This window comes from Oscarella lobularis, chromosome 3 (genome assembly GCF_947507565.1).
Source record: "Oscarella lobularis chromosome 3, ooOscLobu1.1, whole genome shotgun sequence".
Taxonomy (NCBI): domain Eukaryota; kingdom Metazoa; phylum Porifera; class Homoscleromorpha; order Homosclerophorida; family Oscarellidae; genus Oscarella; species Oscarella lobularis.
The window spans coordinates 935,917-957,829 of record NC_089177.1 but is presented as its reverse complement, the minus strand read 5'-3'; the positions used below and the strand labels follow the sequence as shown (position 1 = coordinate 957,829).

The following is a 21,913-nucleotide window of genomic DNA, read 5'->3' as shown; positions in this document are numbered from 1 at the left end:
GTGTTGAACGCGCGCTACAACACCAACATATGAAACGCCCTGTGAGACGCCCTGCGAAGCGCTGCCGCTCTCTGCCGCTGATCCTAGCAATAGCGGGAGCTCTTTGGACTCTCATCGTTATATACGGTTAGTTTCAAGTACAAGCGTTCAGCAAAGAGCACCGCTCTAGCTCAGGCCTGCGTTCCCAACGCTCAAAGCCCGCGAAAACCGTCCAATCAGAATGCAAGAGCGTTCTCGTCACGGGAGCGGCTGGATTCATAGGCTTCCACGTGAGCCGAACGATCGCTCGCGAATGGAATCGCACAGCCGTCGTGGGCGTGGATAATTTCAACGCCTACTACGATCCCGAACTGAAGCGCGCTCGCGCCTTCGAACTCCATCGACTCGGCGTTCCCGTTTCGCACGGCGACGTGTGCGACGTCGATTTGATGCGCGAAACGATTCGCGAGCGACGCGTCGACTGCGTCGTTCATTTAGCCGCGCAGCCGGGCGTGCGCTATTCGGTCGTCGATCCGCACGCGTACGTCACGTCGAATATCGACTGTTTTGTCGCGCTGTTGGACGTCTTGACCGAATTCAAAGTGAGACGCGAGGGAACATTAAATTTGATTTTTAATTTAATTTAATTTTTTTAGAATATTTATCTTGTCTTTGCTTCCTCTTCGAGCGTGTACGGTCCGACGGCTTCGATTCCATTCTCAATTCGTGATGATCTCGATCGTCCTGGGAATATGTATGCGATGACGAAGCAGGCGAACGAAGCGCTTGCCGCGCTTTATTGCAAAACGTCCGGTCTATTGGCGCTTGGAACGAGATTTTTCACCGTGTACGGTCCGTGGGGTCGCCCTGACATGGCCGTCTATAAGTTCGCTCTGAAAATAGCCAAAGAAGGCGACGTTCCTCTTTTTCACAGGCAGGAAAATTAATTTAATTCAAAAATGTCTTTTTTTTCAATGCGTTCGGCTCTACGTAGTGAAGGATCGACTTTAGAAAGGGATTTCACCTACGTCGATGACATAGTCAACGGGGTTATGGGCGCACTTCGATACAGACCTCGCCGCTGTGGCGAGATTCTCAACTTCGGACGCGGTCATCCGGAAAACGTGGGCGAGCTGATTCGTCTACTTGAAAAGGAACTCGACAAAAAGGCTATCATAGTAGGGAGACTGTATTTTAGAGCACGTTCATATTTTTGTATTTAGAAACGTTTGCCTCTTCCCCCGACTGAACTTCTCAGAACCTACGCCGACATCAAGGACTCGACTTTGAAAATTGGTTATCAGCCAACGGTTTCTCTTGAAAAGGGTCTGTCATAATTCTCGTGGGTTCTGGATTTGAAAGACTTTTCTTTTCTTTATAGGTATTCAGTTGTTTGTGAAATGGTTTCGAGAGTATGAAGCAAAGAAGGGGTCTCGACAGGCGTCCAACTTGCCGAGTCCAATCGATCAGTACATGGACAGGCTGGTGAAGGAGAAATCAAAAAGAGAGGAGAAGACGGCAGAAGCTGCTCTCATAAAGAGAAATAATAAGCTCAAAGAAAGATTGAAGAAAGCAAAAGAAAGGTCAAAACGCAAACAGAGGAAAGGAAGAACAAATAAATATTGGAGACTTTCTTAGGTTTAATAAGTATGCGTTGGGAAAGGGAATTTCACTGCCAATGTTGGACAAGAAAGACTTTATTTTTTATGAAGGCAATCAATTAACAGTCTATCATCGCAAATTTCCACAAACGGAATCATTCTTTTAGGTCAGGAATCTCCCAAGGAGGATATCATGCGGCTTCCCTTTTTGAAGGGAAACATTGAGGTAGAGACGCCTTTTCGACTCGAACGTTTCTGCGACTATTCTTCCCTTGTAGCAACTAAAGTCGCGTTGCGAAAGCGTCGACCAATGCGTTGCATTCACGTCCGATGGGACGCTGAAGAAGAGAGTGAAGGCGAAAGAGAAATGGCGCTCGGTGGCAGACAAAACCAAGGGTCTCTACGTCGCAGGCAATAGATGATATTGATTAAGAGATACTCCCACCATCGTTCGACTTGTATAGATATCGACATGTGCTTGGCCGACTTACATACTTGTCCTCGACATTCCAGCTGTACATCAACAGGTTGTGGAAGAGAAATTGCAAAACGCTCACATAGTACCCCTGTCTTTGTTCCAGGACCTGGCCAGTTTCGGTGTGAATGTCACAGGAATTATTGGGGACCCAGTTGCATTCCAATGTAAATAAAAAAAAATATTTTTAAGGGTCGCACGATGAGGGAACGTTTACAATTTTATTTAGGTTGACGGGAGTTCATCCTCCGGACGACGTAGAAAAAGAAGAGAACCGCATCGATAAAATCGATGGCATCGATTGGATGTCTATCAAGAAAAAGTCGAATTTCGTTTTCTTTCCTGTGTGTTTCTGCAAAAGTCGACGTAGTAGCCAACGTTATTATTATTTCAGGGTTTCGATTCGCCCGGTGGTGACTATATGGTCGCAAAGCATCTGGCCGGACGCACCGAAGAACTGAAAGAAGCGTGTATGAACACGCGACGATGCTTAGGCAAGCATATAGAATCTCATTTGAAAAATTGCGGGCGAATCCTATTTCTGTTTTCTTACACAGGATTCAATACGAACGGTATTCTCAAATCGTCGTTGCAGTGGAGTTCTCGATGGATACGATGGACTGATTATCCTCTACACGGCCTCCACGTTCTTGGTATGTGATCCACTATAGCGTCTTCCTAGAAATAATTTAAATCATCGTAGATGTAAACTATTGCGATATGGACGAGATGGATTGCCCTGAGCGGGCTCGTTGCCAACGCTACGGCCCAGCCAACTACAGCTGTGTCTGCCAATCTGAGTTCAAAATGACTCGGGCTGACTTGAAGGACGAATGCCGGTTTCCAGGAGAAGCGTCGGCTATTCCTTCGAAATTTTCATCCGAAGGCGCATCTGACGACTTTGTACATATTATTTTGTCTAGTGATGCTCATCATCTAAGAGGTTAGAAAGCGAGTTGGCTTTTCTGTTATTTCTGTATCGGTTTTTTTTTCTAGGCCTTGCCGCTGTTATTGTGTCTGTATTGCAGAATACCGCTACTTCGGATAATGTTCGATTTCACATTGCTTCCCATGGAGAGTCGGTTGAGAGTGTGAGAGGCTTTCTTGCCTGTTCCGGAATATCAGCCCAGCATCTAAGACAGGTCAGAAACTACAATAATAGTATGAGATTACTAGCAAGAAATGCATCAGCATTTAAAAACTATTCTTGCATTCACTATTAGAAGAGATGACAAATGATTTTTTTGTTTTGTACGCGCGTTCTTAGATTGATGTTCAGTTACTGGACGAATCGTGGCTTGTTGAACAAATAGTCGTTCATTCTGACCCGAAAGTGGTTGGCAATTTGGCGAGCAAGGCGAACTTTGCTCGTTTCTACTTCGACAGGCACGATGATTAGAATTTTAGTCTAGACGGTCTGAAATTATTTTTTATAGACTTTTCCCTGGCTTGCAGAAAGCCTTGTACGTTGACGTGGATGTCATAGTACAGAAAGACGTCAACAGAGTGTGGTCGACAATAAAAGAGATGAAGTCAATAATAGCTGCTGTAAAAAGGTACCGAAGGGAAAGTGCAAGGGTAATCTACCTTTCGTTACATTGTACGATGATAGAACCAGCCCTACTTACGGAATGCTATTCAGAAAACCGGTTCAAGATCTTTTCTCTAAGAGGTAGTAACTACCTTTGAGATACAAAGCGTTGGAATTTTGCTGTGACTTTTGATGTTAGATACGGATATAGTTTTGGAACGTCTGATCCAACATATAATGCCGGCGTCTATGCAGTCGACTTGGTTAAATGGAGAAAGGAGAAGGTCGTTGACGAAGTTCACTTTTGGATGAAACAAGTACAATTCATGCAAAAACGAGCCAAAGTACATTTGTTTTGCAGAATAGAGAGCATTCACTTTGGGCGTTCGGAACTCAGCCTCTCATGTTTCTCAGTTTACACAAGAAGTGGGAAGAATTGCCTGCCGATTGGAATCTAGCAGGTGCCGACGTCACAATTGGCTACTGCAGTTGCAAAGATGTTGACACGTTTTTAGGTCTTGGATACAATACTGACGTTCTGAAGGAGCATCTCGATGGAGCAGCACTACTACATTGGAACGGAAGACGTACTACTTTATGTTATATTTAGGAGGTACTGATAGTGTTTTGCTTACAGGCAAACCCTGGCTTCCTGATGGACTTTACAAGGAGCGGTGGCATCCTTTCGACACGGCATGCTCCGGTCAGGGAACGTGCAGCAAAGAAGGCGAGTCACAACAATGGAAGTGTGCTTGTGCGCCGGGATTTACAGGAACACAGTGCAATGTTAGAACATCATAGCAAATGATTTTTTCAATGACGTCGTTGCAGTTTAACACAAAATGACTCGAAAATGGCGAATATTAGTAGCCCCCTTCGCGCCGCGAGCCCTCTCCCTTCGTGACTGCAACGAGGCCATTGGTCCTTTCATTTCATTTCGCCTTCATCTTCAGGAGACAAGAGCGAGTGTTCACACCGCCGTGTCTGTGCGTTCTGTGAGCAGTGCGCTGCAAGGCCGCTTTCGCAGAGAAAACGTCGCACGTGCTACCGCGTGATGCAGTGTTGTTCTTTTCCTTAGCAGCGCAAGGGAGGAGCGCGACAATGTCGGGCGAATCCGACTACGAGCGTCGTCAAGCGCGTACCCAGTTCCAAAAAAACGTCAATCGGCACCTAACGGGTGAAGATAAGGACTACCTAAACTACGTTCTAAAGGAATACTCGAGATACAAAGATGTCGACAATCTCGTTCTCGCCCTCTGCTCGTGTCTCGACAATGCACGCAAGCTAAACCTCTTGCGCGACATTCGAGGTCTAATACCGCCCGCTCATCTGACGCGATTCGACAAACTCGCCCCATATCATCTAATGGAAGACCCGATCGTTGACAAGCGACGCTTTCACACAATCAGTTTCACCGGCGGAGCCGACGGCAGTCTCGGTTTCAGCATTCGAGGCGGAAAGGAACACGGATTGGGCGTCTTTGTTTCGCACGTCGAAGCGCACAGCGACGCGGCGCGACGCGGCCTGCGCGTCGGCGATAAGATTGTCGAAGTGAACGGGATCGAGTTTAATCGGATTGCGCACTCGAGCGCCGTCAAAGTGCTCAAGAGCGGTGCCGCCGGAAGCAGTCTTAAAATGACGGTTCTCTCGACGGGTCGCGTGCCGTCTCTCCAGATCGATCGAAACAGTTTCGTATGGTGGGTATTAATTAATAACTATTTGCATTTTATGCGTGTGTGTGAATGTATGCGGGTTTCTAGGGTTGATTCCGAAGGAAAAGAACTTGATGATTCTGCTGCTTCTGCCTCCCACGAGGTTCGACTATCCAGACAGGCGGGTCAATCGTTTGGATTTGCCATTCGAGGCGGGAGTGAATACGACCTCGGCATATTTATCTCCAGGTAAGTAGTGCATTCATTTGAACAGAAGTATGCTATATTGCTTACCCCATAGCGTTGACGACGGTTCGGTTGCAGCTCAACAAGGAGTCACCGTAGGCGATCAAGTTCTCCAGGCCAATGGGCAAGCATTCGTCGGCATCTCTCACGCGGAAGCGGTCGCCGTCATACGCCAAACGAACCAACTCGATCTTCTCCTAAAAGTATTTAAACGAACGCAGATTTACATAAAAGAAGTAGGGTCTTCACTCTTTTTAGCCGACCGGACGAATACCCCTAGCAAGATCAGGCAAGGGCGAGCTTGAATGGCTAGAATCAAATGGAGCCGGTAAACACAGCTACGATATTGACTATCTCAACCAATTGCGAAACTATAGCGTCTCCACGTCGCTCGTTGGAGTCCCAATCTCGAGCGTCGTCCAGTTTACCTGACATGTCGCCGCGTTCGTCTGTTAACTTGGAAACGATGTCCCGGCCTCGATCGCGACCAGGCAGCGCCGGTGCGACGCGGACGACGCCGACGCCGACGCCGACAAAATCGTCGTCGATTCGACGATCGAATTCAGTGAAGGACAGCGGCGGAAAGCGTCGCGGGGCTTTGAACTTCGGTGGCCTGTCGGCGGCACTTGCGTCGGGCGGTCGCCGTCTGTCGCGATCGTTTCGACGAAAGCGGCGCGACGGACAGGACGATGTCAGCGAGTCGCCGTCGATCGCGCAGAGTCGGCGTCCGCGAGCGCACACCGAGGGCGATACGCTCGACGATTTGTGGCGAGATCGAAGTGCGACGACGTCGCCGAGTTCTCGCGGGAGAAAAAGTCCGTGGCAGGAAATCGTCGGTAGCGGCGGAGGCGGTGGCGGCGAAAGGGGATCCGGCGTGTTTTCGAAGGGGATTGGATCACAGGTGATGCTGTCAGAAGCGTTGGATAGTCGGTCAAGAAGCGTTATGGAGGACCAAGCGAGACGTTGCCTGGACGAGGAAGAGCATGCCGCCTTCATGCTGCATTGGAAGAGGGTGTGATTTTCTCCATACGTTTGCTGGTGTCTCCTAGTTTCTTATAAATTTCTTTCTCTGTGTAGTATGAAAGGGAGCAGGACGTCGACGATCTTGTTGTTTCAATTCTTCCTATATTGAATTCGCCGCAGAAATTAGATTTGCTGCGCGATTTGAGGTGAGTGAATGCAGCATGCGGTCTTTTGTTGTCAATTTTCTTTCTTATTTCAAGGCCGCTCATCGTTGTTGGTCATCTGACGAGATTTGACGAGCTGGTGGAAAGAAAGGAAATGGAGGCATTGACAGCGAGACCGGCCGTGGCTCCTGGAGCAGAACAAAGCGGAAGTGCGTGGCCAGGCTATTGATTCTTGCATAACAAAGAGGCAGGTTTTTTTTCAGAGCCCAAAGATATTGTACGTGCTCAAATTATGACAGCGATTCAAGGTAGCAGAGCACGTTTTTTTCGCTTCCCGACTGACTAACTGGCTGTTCTAGGGGGAAAGGCTCGGTTGCGAAAAACTGGGCATTCAAAAACGAAAGTTCGAGGTGATGGTGACGGCTCTTCGCAGCTTGGCATCTTTGGCACAAACGAAGTGCAGTCTATGCTACAGAAGGCGCAAACAACGTACTAAGGAGACTATCAATTAATCGACTTATTAATAAAATAATCATTTTTGGTATTTTAGTGAAAAGAGTCCCGTGCTACGCAGACGAGATTCGTTTTTGGCTTGGAGTGGTGAAAGAGAAGATTACGAACCATTTCAAGTTGTCGTTGAACTGCAACGATCGAAGCCCAATTTGGGTAGGTCATTTGAATGAAAGCGTCTGCAGAGTCACGGTTTTGTTCTAGGTCTTGTGATCGAAGGAGGCAGCGATACGCCTCAGAGGGCGATTAGAATAAAGGCCGTGAAAGAAAACAGCATGGCAGCGGACGACGGCTTTTTGAAAGTGAAAAGTCTCCAACTGAAAAATTCGAAATTTATCTTGCATTTGATTTAGCCTGGGTTTGAGATAGTTGAAGTGGAACGCAAGAGGTTGAAAGGAGCGACACACGAGGAGGCGGTCATGACAATTGGCCAAGCATTGGCAGGCCAGAAAAGCACACTGGAATTGGTAGTAGTCCCGTCATAAGTCAAAAAAAATACGCATGGGCAAAACAGTATATTTTTTATGCTTTCTCCGTTTTTCTATAAATCTAGTTTTTTAAACTATTGCATTTTGCATAGCGCGCTAGGCGTCTGGGAAACGACCTATTTCTTATTCCAATGGACACTCTCGTCGGCCGACGATGCCTGTACTTGTCGAAGAGCTTCCCGTTGACGAACTTGTCGCCCAACTCGGGCCACTGGATCGCCGCGACGATCCGCGCGACGAGCACAACGCCAGACGATCTAGCGAACGCGAAAGTGAGTCGAACAACGAGCCCGAACGCATAAGCGAAGTCACACTTGCAGGTAATTGTCGAACCGGAACGTTTCGCGACGGCGACGGCTCCGGAATCGTCGCCCGAGTGGCTGCACGTCGCGAACGAAACGCGAGCGTTTTTCGTCGAAGCCGATCTCGCGTGGACCTGTCGATCGGGACCGGGAGGAGAAGGGGAGCTCGCGTGGCCGGCTACGGTACAGTACGCGTTTTTTAGTCGCTCGTCATGCGATCGTTTTTCGTTACGATACCGTAGCTTTACGAACCCTATCACAATCCGGATCGTTTTGGCGACGGACGGCATTTGTGCGTCTATTTCGTCGACGGAAGCTGGTGCGATTCGCATTGACGCTCGTGATATTGCTCGTGGAACTGTTCTCTTCTAGGGATTTACTGTCTGAGGAGAGTTTTCGTCGGATCGAGGTTCGCGGAGGCGGGGCCACCGACTTTGTGTTAGAAAGAAGCGTTTTTCTAGGAAAGCGAGTACGATTTGGAACCGTTGACATTGTCGCCGTTGCGCGAGGAGGCGAGTCGATGGTCGCGAATGCGAAAAACGCGCGAAATCGTGCGTTCGCGAGGTGAGCGCGCGGATAGAGTCGCAAAAATTTCGTCGTTCTCATTTCATCCTTGTTTAGAGGCGGAAGGACTTCGCGTGAGCGTGTACAATCCGAATCATCCGTCGAAACGCTGGTTCACGGCGACAATAGCGAAGCAGACCGGCGCGGGCAACTTGAACGTGATAGGAGACGAAGTGGGCGAACAGCACGTCATTGATCCCGTTCTTCGTGAGATTGAACTACTTGACCTGGGTGAGCAAAAAATACATACCTGTTATATATATATATGTATATATATATATCCACTATCCACATATTGATGTCGCTGAATGAAATTCTTTGCTCTAGAAAAAGCGTTGCCGTCGCTTCAAAAGGGCTCCGAATTTCTTTGGCCACGTCGAAATTTGCGTCGATTTAGCAAACAAAGTCAATCGACGTCGTCGTTGTCAGAGAGTTCTTCTGAGAGTCAAAGAAGAAACATTGTGAAATTCATGAAGGTACGTGCAGATGACATCTCTCGGACAGCCCTTCGTTCTACCGTCCTTTCTACTCCAGCCATGGAATGCCGTCGACGTTTCCGCTGTCGGTGGAGCGCAACCGGACAGTCAATCGTCGTTGCCGAATGCGTCGGAGCTCGTCCGAAGCACCAGAAGCGCCGCTGTCGTCGTCGACGAGGCGAAACAGTCCGTCGCCGAGACGCTCGCCGGCATGCACTCGTCTCTCTTTTCGTTATCATCGTCGTCGGGAGTCAACGACGACGCTATGTCGTCAGCGACTTCGACGGTCAGCGGCAGCTTTCGTTCCTTTATGGGCCTCGCTTCGGGCTCGAGAGAGAAGACAAGGGATGAGACGTCGACCGCTGTGGAAAAATCGCCGGAAAAGAGAAAGAAGACGACGCCGCGCCTTTCGGCGGCGCCAGGAGGTCGTCCTGCGTGCGTGAAAGATCCAGCCTACTATCGTCATCTCGTTGAGCGATACGATCGGCACGCGCGAGCCTCGCACAAATTCTTCAAGGTGTGTCGCGTCGACGTCGAAGACGAGAGTAGCAGCGGCGGCGGTGACTGCCGTCTTGTCTTTCCCGAGCCGATTTCGACTCCCGTTGTGCTCAAGAGCCTGAGGAAGATCGAGCAGCGAGCGAAGGAACTTCGACGAAAACTGATGGCGGATAGCAGGAAAAGAGGCGACTCCTTGTTGTCGATGAGGAAGAAGCCTGCGAGACTTCCCTCGCTGCCGCCGCTGCCGCCGCCGCCGCCCCGTACGGAGAAACCGCCGTCTCCCGTGCCGACGCAAACGGCTGACGATGACGACAGAGCGAACGACGGCAGTTCGAGTGACGTTTGGCCGGATCCTAACAATGCCGAATTGAGACGGCTGTTGGCTGGCAACGAGGATTGTCCCTTTCTCGCTGTGCCGACGCCGCGACTGCGATCCGGTCGCACGGAGCGGTCGAAGGAGGAGCGCGGTGTCAGTGAGAACGACGACGATGATGTGGCAACAACGGCAGTCGAAACCCCAAAGGGAATTGAGATGCCAAAGGCAATTGAAACGCCGACAACAATTGCAATGCCAACGTCAACGGCATTTCAAACGCCAACAGCGACAATTCAAACGTCAACTGAAACAACGGCAACTATTGAGACGTCAGAGGCAATTGAGACAACTGAGACGCCAACTGCACGTGAAAAGTCAACGGAATTTGAGACGTCAACGGCGACAGCTGAACAGAGTAAGCCTTGAATTTTATACTGTAGTCATTATTAATTAATTAATTAATTCTAATTAGTTAATTAATTCTTACAGTAACGTTTTCTTACGCAGTTGAATGCCAAAACGGTGGCATTATGTCGTTTTTTGTTGATGAACCGAAAGATGCACTTCTCAATGAACAACTGGACGTTATTCTTCTCAGCAGAAGCGACGACGGCGGCGACGACGGCGGCAACGACGGCGGCAACGGCGGCGGCGGCGGCGGCGACGACGGGGACAACGGGGACGACGGCAACGACGGGGAAAAAGAAACGCCTAGTCAACCGCTAGGAAACGAAGCCGTCGCCAAGCCAGCGAACACCGACGACGTCGTCGCGTCCGTTAGCCGACGGCGAAGGAAGTCGGAAGGAGAGGACTGGGAAGTACCAGCGACGAAGAGACTTCGGAAATCCCGCCCCACGGAACCATTAACAAGACGAAGTACGCCTAATTGGAATCGCCTGTTTGATGCGGTAATGTTGTCTTGTTATGTATAGACGAGAGGCGCGTCGTGGAGAAAATTCAGGTAAATTGAAGGCTCCCCAATGTCCTATGCAATTCCCCCGCCTCCACAAGACGCGTTCCCAAGACCAGTCATTGCGTAGTGACAGGTCCCCTGGATTTTTTTGTGATTTGCAATGCGGTGTTCTTGTAGATGACTCCCTGTTCCCAGTTGGTGCAGTGTAATCATCGCTGCATCGACTGCGATAAGGCCTACAGAAAAGGCGGACGCATGCTGAAATTGATTTCGAATTGGTGTCGCTTTCTTCACTTTCGAAGGTGCACTAGGAGACGATAGATAATCGAACGTGCGCGTGACGAACTGTTTTTTTAGGATGAAACGGTCCGAAGACGGGGAAATAGTTCCCGCCGGGTTTTTGAACGCGAATGCGGCGACGGAGACCGAACTAGCCCCGTACACATATCAGCGCAGAAGTACGAGTTAATTCAAGAAAAAAAATTTTTTGCTTAATAGTCACGGTTTTTGTCCCCCGAAGACGAAGTCGACAACGAGACAGCGCGTTATATTCTGTCACACATCTTGCCAGCATTCTGCGACATCGTTGAAGACGAGAGGGAGTCGAGTCAATTGGGCAGTGGTGAGCATTTTTGAACTGGTACAGGAGAAAGCGTTCTGTCTTTTAATTTTCTTTTTCTTTAGGCGCGGTTGCTTGGAAGCGATTCGTCGACGGCGCTCGCGAATTGTGCGACGTCTGCGCGACGACGATATTTAATTTTCATTGGTTCTGCGAGTCGTGCGGGTTCGTCGTCTGCCCGGACTGCTGGAAATCGAAAGCACGTGAGTATCAATAATCGTTCGTTTTCACTCTCTCTAATCGGATTGCCAAGCAGAAGGAACAAAAGGGAAAACAAGCCACTTGAAGGGATGGCCAAGTCAATGCAGGAATCCCCATGTAAACCACCTGGCGGAGAGTCTTCATACAGCGCAGATATTTCCCAAAACAGGTATTCCTCCTTTGGTGATAAGCAATCGCGACGTGTTTATATTTTCACTCTACGTCTTAGTGCTCTTTGATATGGGCAGCGAAGTCCACCGCATCCGCCATCGCCTCTCGATCTCCACGACAACGCCCTGCATTTGCGAAGCGGCAGAGCACGCGTCTCCTGCCGCGATGCCAACGCGAGACGGCAGTCCTGTTGCCGCTGGGGCTGTTGATGACGATCGCGAAGTGCCGCAGCTAAATCTACCGACGCCGGCATCCGTTCCTTTGGCCTACGCGGAGTTCCCCGTCTTGCCAGTTGACGTGCCGCATCGATGGCTGTGTGAGGGTCGGCTCCTTGTGCTCGAAAATTCCGCTCATCCGAATAATCTCGTCGCTTTTCAGCACTGTTGGCTTCTCGGGCAGGTGGGCGCACCGACGAGAGCACGTGTGCGCTTTTTCACGTTCTTTTTCTTCTAGCCTGTGATGGTAGCCAAGGTGAATGAACAGCTTTCATCGAACCTTTGGACTCCAGAAGCGTTTGGACGTCAGTTTGGTGAGCGAGGCCTGCTTTGTTTTCCTACGTTGCACATTTCTTTTATATTTGTTAGGGAGTGAAACGGCTGACATGGTGGATTGTCGAATTGGAGCGCTGATTAAAGGCGTACCTGTTGGACAGTTTTGGAATGGATTCGACTTGGTTTCAGGTCGGTCTCTAGCAAGTCTTGCTCCATGTTTTTGCCAGGAAATTTTTTTTGCCTAGTGCGTTTGCGAGACATTCACGGGGAGCCCATGCTTTTGAAGTTGAAGGTAAAACGGAAAATTTAGAAATAAATAGGTGGTTATGAGTTTCCTTCGTGCCAGGATTGGCCTACTGGAGATGATTTCTCAGAAATCATGCCTGACAGGTACACATGGCGTCTGCAGCTGAGCTGAACGTCACTTCTATATGCAATCTCTAGATTCAAGGACTTGATGGATAGCCTTCCCTTGCGGGATTACACTCAAAGGAATGGGAGGCTCAATCTCGCAGCAAGGTCAGCAAACTTGCTCGCGTGTAAGACAGTGTACGCAGCATTTTGTTCAGGCTGCCCGACGTCCTTGGTAAACCTGACTTGGGTCCGAAAATGTACAACGCCTATGGTAAGTTTTAATTAAACACTAGCTAAAGGATATGTAGTGAATCTAGAACGCTACTCCGTCTTATTCTTCTTAGGTTCTGCGGCTTATCCTTCAGAAGGAACAACGAATCTTCACTTGGATATGTCCGATGCTGTGAATGTTTTGGTTTATGTGGGGACTCCTTATTCCGTGAGTTTCTGATCCTTTGAAGCAAAACGCATCTTTCACTGGGGCTCACTTTTAGGATGGCGAAGATGAAGCCGGTCGATGCGAAGAAGGCACGCGATCTAGTCCTTGTTGTGGTTGATTGTGCGAGAAAAAACGTTCGTCCTTCTTTCTACAGAAATGGTAGCAGCGCAAGCGGCTATAGACGAATGCGATTCTCTGACGAGAAAGAGAATGGAAGAAGATTCGTCGTGTAAAATGGTATAAGAACTCAGACTGGTATTCATCGACGAAATTTGACATGCGTAACATAGGGAGCACTGTGGCACATCTACGCGGCAGAAGACGCGGACAAAATCCGGCACCTACTTAGAACGGTCGCCGAGGAAGAAAGCAGAGAAATAGAGGATAGGCATGATCCGATTCATGACCAGGTATCTGCCTAGCTAGAGTCACACTCGCCAACAGCAAAAAAAACGTTCACCAAAATTAGATCTTTTATTTGGACACTACGCTGCGGAAGCGTCTGCTGAATGAGTATGGAGTGAAAGGCTGGGCTATATTGCAGTGCCTTGGGGATGCCGTGTTCATTCCAGCAGGAGCTCCACACCAGGTGAGAAATAAAGATACGTTGACATTACGCTTACGTTATTGCCTAGGTCCGCAACTTACACAGCTGCATTAAAATAGCGGAAGACTTCGTGTCACCTGAGGTAGGCAACGAATAGGAGTGCATTTTCGTGTACACAGACTTTCTAACCGTGAAGTGCCAATAGCGTTAATTAGTATGAATGGACTATTAGACACACACACATACTCACATTCCGTATGGAAGTTCAGATAATTGGTAGTTTTTCTTTGATAGCATCTTGCTCACTGTGTAAAATTGACACACGAATTCCGGAAGTTGCCGGAAACTCATGCGAATCACGAAGACAAATTACAGGTTTATCTTAGCATTGAGGAACTTTCTGGGGGCCCCCAACTAGAATGTACTTTTTTTTAGGTCAAGAATATTATTTTTCATTCGGTAAAAGATGCGGTGGGTGCTCTTAGGTCTAATGAAGACTAGATAGATTATAAGCCTTGGCGCATTATTTTTCTTCTTGAAATGGATTAGCTAAGTAATAACTAATTGCCTTTGATTACTGTGCGAAGCTGTTTTCCCGTGCGGTTCTTACACTGTTCTAATCATAAAGTTTGAAGACAGTAAACGTGAAAAGCTAGACAGCATAACAAAAAAAGCGTGCACAGTTTATAAAGTAAAAGTATTTTAGATCTGAGACTGCGTTCGCGCTGTCTGCGCCGCTCCTTGAGCTTTCCTCACCGCATCGCGACACGATCGACGCTCGGTCACTCGATTGGCCTCAAAATAGCCTATAGCAAGAAATAGGATCATGACTCTCGTTCATTGGATATGAAGTGAAAATATAGTGTACCCACATCTAAGCTTTTCCCTCCCCTAATTAATCTAGGTCCTTCTATACTGTACTGCTTATATTTATTCAATTATGTCGTTTGCTTGTTCTTCAAATAGAGTTAACGTCATCTGTGCACTAGAAGCACTTCGACTAAGCAGGCTTTACTGGAAAGTGGAAAGTACTCAAATGTGCTATCGTAACAAGAACAGGTCGCCACGCCTACCACACCCACCTCCCACGCGAAGAGCGAAGAACGAAGAGAAAAAAAGGGAAAGGGCACACCAGCGTACAGCACACGCAAAGGGATCGATTCGAATACCTTCGTTTCGCGGTCGGCCGCACGTTCCGTCGCTGAACGTGAGAAGACCACAGCCGTGAGCCTTTCCTCCTTGGAATTGGCCCTCGTACTTGGTTCCGTCGGCGCGTCGGAAGATGCCGTAGCCGTTGAACTTTCCCTCGGCGAACTCGCCCTCGTATTTCGATCCGTCGGCGAAGGAGAGCACGCCGAAGCCGTGACATAGGCCGTCCTTGAAGTGGCCGACGTACGACGACTTGTCCGAGAAGTTGAGACGGCCGAAACCGTGTCGCTGACCATCGGCGTTCCACTCGCCGTCGTATTCGTCCCCGTCGTCGTACGTAAACTTGTGCCTTCCTGCCATAGCCAAAATATAGTACGGGAATGCCAACCCGGGACTTCCACCTGTCGTTTTTCGTCCTCGCGGGGCGTGCATCCGCATCTTTTCCGCGACGATGAGTCAGTCGGACAACGGAACGAATATGCAACGAAACGGCAGTCAGTTGACTAGCGAACTCGTCCTGTCTCGTCTGAGATACTACCAATTGGAAATCCCATCGGTGCAGGTATCCCTTTGGGTTATATCAGTGACAGCTATACTCCTAAACGTCTTCGTACTGATATGGAGACTGAGACTACTCCAAAAACGGCATCTAAACTTCATCAACCTCTTGGTGACGAACCTAGCTGGAGCAGACGCTCTGATCGCTACGTCAAACATATTAGCCATAGTCGCGGCGAGATCATCTAAGACCTGGTATGCACCTACAACTAGCACGGTCAAAAGCGTGTGCTCGGCTTCGTTTGTGCTCAGACACGGAGCCTTTTGTTTGAGCACCCTACTGATGGTGATGGTAGCTGTCGTAGGCATTCAGGAGATTTTCAAACGTAGCTGTCTGAGAGTCACGTCGAAGCGCGGCATCGTTGTTTCGGTGGCGATTCTGTGGATTCTCAGTATTTCGTACTCGGTCGTATTTTCTCTCATTTCCTATGACCAACTCGAAATCGGGTTAGGAAATTCGAGTCGAATTACTGACTGGAGCGTTTGCGATTCGTCAAACTATTTCAATTTTCATTATCCAGTAAATGCTGCGTTTTTCGCGGCGTCGACTTTGCTGTTTCTTATTTTGGTGCTCATCGCTTCGTATGTCTGCATTCTTATTTTTCTATGCAGACTGAAGCGAAGAGGCTTGCTTCAGCACACAACGTTCACGGGGGCGAAAGGAGGCGCAGTATTGTTAATTGCCTTCATCAACGGGCTTGCTCTTCTCGCCGTATTTGCGTGGAATTTACACTTCCCGATTAACTATGAAAGGTACGGTTCTTCTGTTCAGACGGTACTAGAAGACTTCAATACTCCAGCTACTGTCGCTTATTCGTTTGTTCTGCCCTTATTGACGTTTTTCAATCCTCTCATCTTCACGCTTGCGACCAAGCAATTTTGGTTGAACGTGAGGAGACTACTGTCGCGACATCAAAATCGCCAACGTCGCACGTCTAGCATTTTAGCTCCTCGTCCTAGCGAGACTACGGGTCTATTCGAAGACCCTACTAAGACTCGTTCTAGTGGATGGAGCGAAGACTGGGTAACCTATTAATTAATTAATCAAAGGCACTCTTTCATTCTGTAGTCGTTTTATTTGCAAACGAACGCACCTTTGCTAAGGGGAAGCACGTGTAGCAAGGCTTTTAAAAATTTATTGAAATTTATTAGGTAATGGTGTTTGACAGTGGCACGTGATTTCACGTGAATTTGGCTTCATTTACATACTTATTTCTACCAGTATGGGAAAGGATTTTGTTAAGAATCAGCTAATCGAAAAAAGGCTCGCTTGAGATCCTACACAGAAGGGGTCCGTCCTTTTCTCACAGACTAGACAAGGTGAGAAGACTCAGAAGGCTCGCGTACCTACAATTCAGTTCATTAGATGTTCGATGGCGACCAATTGACGTTTTTGAGCGACGACAACGATCTTGAAGCAGAGTACCGCTGCCTGAGTCGTAAGCGAGGCGAGTAGCTAAACGTAAACTCGAACTACTCATGTAGCACTGAGCTCACCTGAATCGTTGGATACAAACCGCGGACTGGATCTAGCAACTACAATAATCAGCAAACGAATCGGTCGAGAATGGGATCATTTTGCGGAGCAGATCGACTGTTCGCCGTCTCGTATCCAATACCTGGCCGACACTAGAACGTTAGACTACGAGGGAAAGTGTCGTGACATTATCGATCGGTGGCGAAAGAAAAGGGGGAGACGAGCGAGCACGAATACGCTAATCGACGCCCTGCGGACGTTGGATAGAAACGACATAGCTCACGACTTGGGTTGGTCGCTGAAAATCAATTGCCATGACATGACTAAACGAATTTTTCATTGCAGAAGACAGACTAATCATGATTGCTACTCCTGATCAGTTGTCTCCCCTTCCGTGGTCTCGTCCAACTTCGGCTTTGGGCCTTTACACGCCAAGCTCTCTAGACGGCAGCAGGTAAATTTGGCACGTGCAACCGATCGTTTACAAGGAAAGAGATTTAGGGCTGCTCCCAAAGCATCTTCTTCCTGGCCTAACTCTTTGGTTGCTTCCTTGACTTCTGACGACATTCAATATGAACAGCAGTTCAAAAAAGTCGAGAAGGCTTGCTTGGACGACGTTCAGAATGAAAAGATGCACCATCACATTTGCTTCGTTCTCCTCGGTCGAACAGCGGTAGGGAAATCGACGACAGCGGACAACGCCTTTGGACCAATAACTCTAGATCAAATTAACTTGACTGGAATCGAAACGGTAATCAGTACATATATTTAGAGGATCCAAATTTAGTGTACTTTTCTATATATAGTCACCAGCAGGCTCTCCTGTTACTTCTACGAGGGTTCACCGTTTGAGAGGTTGCACTGATGAACTTCGACTGAGTGTCATTGACGGTCCTGGCTTGGGCAGCAGCTCAGAGAATTTATCTGTTGAAAAAATCGCTAACCTGACAAGAGAAGCTGTCGAACACGTCAGGAAGGTGCCATTCACTCGTGTGATTCTTCTCTACTTCGTCAGTGGACAGCACACTCAAGATTGGCTGGACATTGATTCTATTAGAAAATACGAGGAGACGTTACAGCAGAAGATAGAAGCAGTCGTCGTGACGCACGCTTCGCACAAGCCAAAAATTAAATCTTTGCCAGATGACCTAGCTGGTATTCGAACCAACTGGTTCTCCATCAGAGCGGAATACTGTGAAAAAATGACAGACGAATATTCTCGCAACCCGAAGTATGCATTGCTGAAGAGAAGAGTCAGGGAGTCCAAAATTGAAAAAAAGCTACTCAAATTGCTTGATCTCAATGATGATAGCCTTCCTAATAATCCACTGGTGCTAGCTGAGTGTCAACTGTTGTGGAACAGACGAAAGATGCTGCAGATGAAGCAGGACTGGTTTTTGAAGGAACTCGATTGCCCTGTTCTCGTTGTTGAAAACAACGTAGTAGATCAACTGAAGAAGTACGTGGGATCGAATCGATTAGTTTGGCACTAGAAAGACCTACTGTTTTTATGTATTGACGTATAGATTCGGTGTGAAGCAGTTTCACGAAAGGCTGGGCGGGATTTTGGAGAGAGATGGGGCGCTGTTTCACTTGATGACGTCAAACAAAGTTATTGACAGTCCAGCTCGCTTTACCATGTCTTTCATGAAAGTAAGGGGACATAATAATCAATGAAAAGCACCGTTTAGTATTGGATTTTGTATTAGAATGGAAAAGCACAATCTGGTAACTTCTTGGTAAATATTTGAATTGTGCAGAAAAATTCGCCGAGCTATAGCTATATTACTTTAGGCTCCACATGATGCTTCTTCGGCTGTTGTCAAACAAGACAGGAAGATGTCGTTTCTAAGTAGGTATTTCACTGTCACATTGATTTCTCGTGTATTTGTATATGAATGTAGATTATTCAAAAGTGGCAATCGATTTCATCAGAGAGTTTAACATTTCTTCTGATCAGAAGAAATTGAGCACGTACGTTTGACTTACTACTAGTAAGTACGTAGTCTCCCTTCAAAGTACCTACCTACACTCCCATCCAGTCCCTCAGTACTCCCACTCCCCCGTCGTTTTGACGCGTTTGCGAAATCATTATCTGATCGTGCTTTATTGAATTATAAGAACAGTAAAACAAGTACAACGCTAGGCAGCCCTTTCTTACATATTTCTACCATAGCGGAAGGCCCCTTTTTGCCCTCCACAAAACAATCCTTTTTATAGTTCACTCCAATCTGTGGAGAAGCTATAATTGTCCAAATCAACCTCTTCTAAAATATCGCCATTCTTTGATTGCCCTTTCGCTTCGTCCTCCAGTTTCATCATTGCTTCCTCCAAAGATTCCCTTTAGATAAAAATTGAATTATATATAGTACTGATTTCCCCAGTTTTATTTACCATCCTGTAACAGTTGAGCCAGACGGATCATAGTCCTCTTCATCCTCCTCCTCCTCCTTGTCCTCGCTCTTGGGAGGGTCCCACGCGTGCAATTTTCGCCTCCACAAGCGCAATCGCCCATCAAATGCACGTTTGCTACAGCCTAAAGTCTTGTCTGGAGTAGACGGGTGATCTGGGCCCCTCTGGTTCCTTTTAGAAACCGAGCGAATTAGTGAACCGAGTTTATAAGACTCTCTCCTACTCCTATGTATGTATGTACTTTGGAACGGCTTTTACGTAGTTTTCATAAGCGAGCGTGTTTTTGCCGTAATCGATTTGTTTTTGTCTCATTGCGAGGCGATGAGGATCGGTTAGGCGCGGCGTTCGCGTCCCTTTGCCTATACGGGACTCCACCGGCTCGTTTTCTGACAGAAAAATCAACGGCTTTCGCGAACTCGATCTACGAACGAAATGAAATCCGTCGCTCGTCGAGCAATCGTCTCGTTCTTACCGCGGCGGACTGTTTGCGCTGCTTTCCGTCGGTCTCGGGCGCCGTTTCTCCCGTTTTTCGTCCGTCCACGATGGATATTTGAGCCCCAGAGGCGAACGGAGACTAGAAAAGTCGATGCGCCAATGGAACCGGAATCGCGTTTTCCGCGCCAACCTGTCGTCGTCGAGGCGATCGCGTCGTCGCGGCTCTCGCTGTCGTCCGCGCGGCGTCTCCGTGACCAGTTTTAGATCGCCTCCGTTTTTCGCGCTTCTCGCCGCGCGCTTTTCGTCCTGCGACGATTCCGCGTTCTTGTCCAACGTCGGCCACTCGTTCGATAGTAGATTTCTCTCTTTATTGGCAGTCGCCAACTTCCAAGCGCTCTCTTGGGCTTGCTTTCTTGTGAGCATTTTTGCTCGAGCGATGGGCGGCAAAAACCAAAAGAGTGCGCGTTACACCGCGGGAATCCAGGATTGTTCAAGTCCCGTACGTGATTGGAGTCCCACGATAGCAACGTCCAAGGGCACGTCCAAGTCGAAATGTCGGATCGTTCACTGACTACATCGTTGTACGTGAGAAACTTAAGCTACTCGACGAGGTAATGAAAAGCTCTTTTTCGCCCAACTTCCTGGTTCCTCGAAAGGAGCCTCACCGCAGCGTATCACCCTGTTCTCGCAATCGCTTCTCATCGTCCCTTAATAGAATTGACTATCGAATCTTTTCTAATGCGCAGACCTGAAGAACTTCGTCGCATGTTCGGAAAATACGGCCACGTCGCGGACGTCTACATCCCGCTCGATTATTTCAAGCGGCAGCCGCGCGGCTTTGCGTATGTACAGTATCCTTTCAACTGCGTCATTGACAGAGAGTCGAAATAGCGTAAAAGAGGTGAAAAGAGTACGTTGGATCGCTCCGGGAGAGAAAAGTGTACTAGAGGTCTAAAAGAGTAAAAGAGGCGTGTCGTCGGATAAAGATAAAATTCCCAATGGAAGTTGAAATTCGCAGCAGGCGAAAAGGGGCGGTAAAAAGAGTCTAAAGAGCCTATGACGGCGTCCTGCATAAAAGGGGAATAAAAGATATAAAGATGGATTGTGGCACACAGAGAAACGAGTACTAAAGAGAAGCGTGTCTAGTTTCCCAAAGATTCTATAAAGACACAAAAGATAAAGGAATGATGAAAGTGCCCAAGACATCTGGGTCAAGTCCTAAAGACGACGCGCCAGCTAAAAGCGACTTAATTAATTTTAAAAATTGAGAGTAAAGATTAAGCTGTGTACTACTGTATTAGGCAGTGTATTGATTCCTTTGCCTTTGGCAGGCTAAGGAGATAGTCTGTGTAGACTTTTGTGAATTGCACAGTACTTCTTTACAATTTCCTTAACCGAGCATCAACAGATTTGAAGACCAGCGCGACGCCGACGATGCACTTTATAACTTAGATCGCACGACGTTGCACGGACGTGAAATAGAGGTCCAGTACGCTCAAGGCGACAGAAAAAGTAAGAAATCCCTATTGGGATTGTCACGTCGTCCATTTTGGCTCATCGTGAACTAATGTAGCGCCCGGTGAAATGAAAGGCAAAGATCAGGGCGGAGGACGCGTGAGAAGGTCTCCAAGATAGTAAGAGCTAAGGCAGAGTAGGTTGCCTTCCTCCCCTTGTGTATGGTTTTGAACTTGGTCAGAGGGAGCAAATTTCCCTGTGTTTGCTGTACTAAGCCAGATTTAAAAGAGTAATTCTTTTTTTCCTAGTAGCTCACGGAGTCGCAGTCCTGATTTCAGACGCAGGTATGCGCACTGGTGCAAAACGCGTTCAAAAAAATAAATAAATAAATAATTATTCGATTTAGACGATCGCGCAGTCGCTCGCGAGAAAGATAGTAAGTCTCAAACATTGCCTATTTCATAGATTTAATCTTCGTCTATTGCAGTCGTCGCCGCTCGCGTTCGCCTCATCGTCGTTATCGCCATCGCAGCCGTTCGTATTCACCGCCGCCTAAGAGTCGTCGTCCAAGACGTCACAGCCCGTCACCGCGTCGAAGCGGCGGTCGTTCGAGGAGGAGCGTCAGTCGAGACCGGTCCGTAACGCCTGAAAGAGACGCAAGTCCGTCGTCGATTTCTTCACGCAGTCGAAGCGGGAGCCCAAGTCGAAGCAGAAGCAGAAGCAGAAGCAGAAGCCGCTCTTAGTTTCAAGTTGAAGTCAAAACTAGTGTTTTTTTGATGTGTCTTTCCAGTTGTCCTAAAAGGTAGAAATAAATCAAGTCAGTCTGCTACAAGTCCGCGTCGAGCGGTGAATGTGTCTGGTGTATGAGCATTTTGGCCTAATTAGCTAGTTTCGTTTTCAAGAATATCGTCAAATTGTGCGGGGGGC

At 48.0% G+C, this 21,913-nt stretch overlaps 7 protein-coding genes across 9 annotated transcripts; 5 read left to right on the top strand and 2 right to left on the bottom strand.

Moving 5' to 3' along the window:
- Positions 1-15: 15 nt before the first annotated feature.
- Positions 16-4,439, top strand: LOC136184964 (uncharacterized). Its single transcript, XM_065971981.1, has 23 exons — positions 16-126; positions 175-581; positions 636-913; positions 974-1,157; positions 1,203-1,305; positions 1,361-1,562; positions 1,618-1,691; positions 1,748-1,806; positions 1,859-1,991; positions 2,045-2,107; positions 2,162-2,222; positions 2,285-2,399; positions 2,450-2,549; positions 2,613-2,708; positions 2,759-2,998; positions 3,052-3,197; positions 3,323-3,441; positions 3,492-3,611; positions 3,668-3,727; positions 3,786-3,903; positions 3,948-4,047; positions 4,102-4,173; positions 4,224-4,439. Exons 1-23 carry the CDS (start codon positions 30-32, stop codon positions 4,385-4,387), a joined length of 3,111 nt encoding a protein of 1,036 aa, XP_065828053.1. The 5' UTR covers positions 16-29; the 3' UTR covers positions 4,388-4,439.
- Positions 4,440-4,484: 45 nt separating this feature from the next.
- LOC136184965 (PDZ domain-containing protein 7-like) lies at positions 4,485-7,674 on the top strand. 2 transcript variants are annotated; one of them, XM_065971982.1, is made up of 12 exons: positions 4,485-5,283; positions 5,347-5,487; positions 5,540-5,687; positions 5,743-5,812; positions 5,862-6,496; positions 6,562-6,653; positions 6,708-6,820; positions 6,863-6,919; positions 6,971-7,100; positions 7,162-7,277; positions 7,326-7,423; positions 7,475-7,674. In XM_065971982.1, the coding sequence occupies exons 1-12, from the start codon at positions 4,688-4,690 to the stop codon at positions 7,604-7,606; spliced, it is 2,328 nt and encodes a 775-aa protein (XP_065828054.1). In that variant the 5' UTR covers positions 4,485-4,687; the 3' UTR covers positions 7,607-7,674. The 2 variants fall into 2 exon arrangements, with proteins under 2 accessions (XP_065828054.1, XP_065828055.1); XM_065971983.1 differs by having other exon boundaries at positions 4,486-5,283; positions 6,875-6,919.
- Positions 7,675-7,710: 36 nt separating this feature from the next.
- LOC136184963 (lysine-specific demethylase 3B-like) lies at positions 7,711-14,155 on the top strand. The gene is made up of 30 exons (XM_065971980.1): positions 7,711-7,881; positions 7,930-8,094; positions 8,154-8,230; positions 8,284-8,320; positions 8,373-8,475; positions 8,533-8,706; positions 8,803-8,951; positions 9,010-10,180; positions 10,273-10,641; positions 10,698-10,726; positions 10,856-10,980; positions 11,036-11,136; positions 11,199-11,300; positions 11,363-11,500; positions 11,554-11,667; positions 11,728-12,068; positions 12,123-12,198; positions 12,254-12,349; positions 12,406-12,452; positions 12,507-12,550; positions 12,605-12,679; positions 12,730-12,785; positions 12,859-12,953; positions 13,009-13,042; positions 13,108-13,190; positions 13,244-13,363; positions 13,423-13,542; positions 13,589-13,642; positions 13,795-13,875; positions 13,936-14,155. Exons 1-30 carry the CDS (start codon positions 7,741-7,743, stop codon positions 13,999-14,001), a joined length of 4,383 nt encoding a protein of 1,460 aa, XP_065828052.1. The 5' UTR covers positions 7,711-7,740; the 3' UTR covers positions 14,002-14,155.
- LOC136184968 (MORN repeat-containing protein 4-like) lies at positions 14,099-15,036 on the bottom strand. Its single transcript, XM_065971986.1, has 2 exons — positions 14,670-15,036; positions 14,099-14,306 (listed from the first exon to the last, which is right to left on the bottom strand). Exons 1-2 carry the CDS (start codon positions 15,007-15,009, stop codon positions 14,203-14,205), a joined length of 444 nt encoding a protein of 147 aa, XP_065828058.1. The 5' UTR covers positions 15,010-15,036; the 3' UTR covers positions 14,099-14,202.
- Positions 15,037-15,065: 29 nt separating this feature from the next.
- On the top strand, positions 15,066-18,871 carry LOC136184966 (uncharacterized). Its single transcript, XM_065971984.1, has 10 exons — positions 15,066-16,527; positions 16,574-16,646; positions 16,693-16,974; positions 17,030-17,138; positions 17,186-17,435; positions 17,491-18,143; positions 18,211-18,337; positions 18,394-18,423; positions 18,479-18,536; positions 18,589-18,871. The coding sequence occupies exons 2-10, from the start codon at positions 16,574-16,576 to the stop codon at positions 18,666-18,668; spliced, it is 1,662 nt and encodes a 553-aa protein (XP_065828056.1). The 5' UTR covers positions 15,066-16,527; the 3' UTR covers positions 18,669-18,871.
- On the bottom strand, positions 18,782-19,990 carry LOC136184967 (histone RNA hairpin-binding protein-like). The gene is made up of 5 exons (XM_065971985.1): positions 19,722-19,990; positions 19,569-19,670; positions 19,338-19,517; positions 19,079-19,267; positions 18,782-19,025 (listed from the first exon to the last, which is right to left on the bottom strand). The coding sequence occupies exons 1-5, from the start codon at positions 19,952-19,954 to the stop codon at positions 18,899-18,901; spliced, it is 831 nt and encodes a 276-aa protein (XP_065828057.1). The 5' UTR covers positions 19,955-19,990; the 3' UTR covers positions 18,782-18,898.
- Positions 19,991-20,015: 25 nt separating this feature from the next.
- On the top strand, positions 20,016-21,818 carry LOC136184962 (serine/arginine-rich splicing factor 10-like). 2 transcript variants are annotated; one of them, XM_065971979.1, is made up of 7 exons: positions 20,016-20,142; positions 20,278-20,382; positions 20,940-21,043; positions 21,105-21,165; positions 21,298-21,330; positions 21,393-21,422; positions 21,474-21,818. In XM_065971979.1, the coding sequence occupies exons 1-7, from the start codon at positions 20,084-20,086 to the stop codon at positions 21,727-21,729; spliced, it is 648 nt and encodes a 215-aa protein (XP_065828051.1). In that variant the 5' UTR covers positions 20,016-20,083; the 3' UTR covers positions 21,730-21,818. The 2 variants fall into 2 exon arrangements, with proteins under 2 accessions (XP_065828051.1, XP_065828050.1); XM_065971978.1 differs by having other exon boundaries at positions 21,295-21,330.
- Positions 21,819-21,913: the final 95 nt, after the last annotated feature.

What these genes read in the sequence shown, in the direction of transcription:
- LOC136184962 (XM_065971978.1), top strand. Translation starts at nt 20,084, where the DNA reads ATGTCGGATCGTTCACTGACTACATCGTTGTACGTGAGAAACTTAAGC. An exon ending in CGCGGCTTTGCGTATGTACA is followed by an intron (nt 20,383 to 20,939) that starts GTATCCTTTCAA and finishes GAGCATCAACAG; the next exon opens with ATTTGAAGACCAGCGCGACG. An exon ending in AGTCGCTCGCGAGAAAGATA is followed by an intron (nt 21,423 to 21,473) that starts GTAAGTCTCAAA and finishes CGTCTATTGCAG; the next exon opens with TCGTCGCCGCTCGCGTTCGC.
- LOC136184965 (XM_065971982.1), top strand. Translation starts at nt 4,688, where the DNA reads ATGTCGGGCGAATCCGACTACGAGCGTCGTCAAGCGCGTACCCAGTTC. An exon ending in GATCGAAACAGTTTCGTATG is followed by an intron (nt 5,284 to 5,346) that starts GTGGGTATTAAT and finishes GCGGGTTTCTAG; the next exon opens with GGTTGATTCCGAAGGAAAAG. An exon ending in GCTAGAATCAAATGGAGCCG is followed by an intron (nt 5,813 to 5,861) that starts GTAAACACAGCT and finishes GCGAAACTATAG; the next exon opens with CGTCTCCACGTCGCTCGTTG.
- LOC136184968 (XM_065971986.1), bottom strand. Translation starts at nt 15,009, where the DNA reads ATGGCAGGAAGGCACAAGTTTACGTACGACGACGGGGACGAATACGAC. An exon ending in CGGCCGACCGCGAAACGAAG is followed by an intron (nt 14,307 to 14,669) that starts GTATTCGAATCG and finishes TTCTTGCTATAG; the next exon opens with GCTATTTTGAGGCCAATCGA.
- LOC136184967 (XM_065971985.1), bottom strand. Translation starts at nt 19,954, where the DNA reads ATGCTCACAAGAAAGCAAGCCCAAGAGAGCGCTTGGAAGTTGGCGACT. An exon ending in AGCGCAAACAGTCCGCCGCG is followed by an intron (nt 19,518 to 19,568) that starts GTAAGAACGAGA and finishes TTTCGTTCGTAG; the next exon opens with ATCGAGTTCGCGAAAGCCGT. An exon ending in GGCTCAACTGTTACAGGATG is followed by an intron (nt 19,026 to 19,078) that starts GTAAATAAAACT and finishes TTTTATCTAAAG; the next exon opens with GGAATCTTTGGAGGAAGCAA.
- LOC136184964 (XM_065971981.1), top strand. Translation starts at nt 30, where the DNA reads ATGAAACGCCCTGTGAGACGCCCTGCGAAGCGCTGCCGCTCTCTGCCG. An exon ending in CAAGATCTTTTCTCTAAGAG is followed by an intron (nt 3,728 to 3,785) that starts GTAGTAACTACC and finishes TTTTGATGTTAG; the next exon opens with ATACGGATATAGTTTTGGAA. An exon ending in TTCACTTTTGGATGAAACAA is followed by an intron (nt 3,904 to 3,947) that starts GTACAATTCATG and finishes TTTGTTTTGCAG; the next exon opens with AATAGAGAGCATTCACTTTG.
- LOC136184966 (XM_065971984.1), top strand. Translation starts at nt 16,574, where the DNA reads ATGTTCGATGGCGACCAATTGACGTTTTTGAGCGACGACAACGATCTT. An exon ending in ACTTGACTGGAATCGAAACG is followed by an intron (nt 17,436 to 17,490) that starts GTAATCAGTACA and finishes TTCTATATATAG; the next exon opens with TCACCAGCAGGCTCTCCTGT. An exon ending in CAGGAAGATGTCGTTTCTAA is followed by an intron (nt 18,537 to 18,588) that starts GTAGGTATTTCA and finishes ATATGAATGTAG; the next exon opens with ATTATTCAAAAGTGGCAATC.
- LOC136184963 (XM_065971980.1), top strand. Translation starts at nt 7,741, where the DNA reads ATGGACACTCTCGTCGGCCGACGATGCCTGTACTTGTCGAAGAGCTTC. An exon ending in ACATTGTGAAATTCATGAAG is followed by an intron (nt 8,952 to 9,009) that starts GTACGTGCAGAT and finishes TTTCTACTCCAG; the next exon opens with CCATGGAATGCCGTCGACGT. An exon ending in TCAGAAATCATGCCTGACAG is followed by an intron (nt 12,551 to 12,604) that starts GTACACATGGCG and finishes TGCAATCTCTAG; the next exon opens with ATTCAAGGACTTGATGGATA.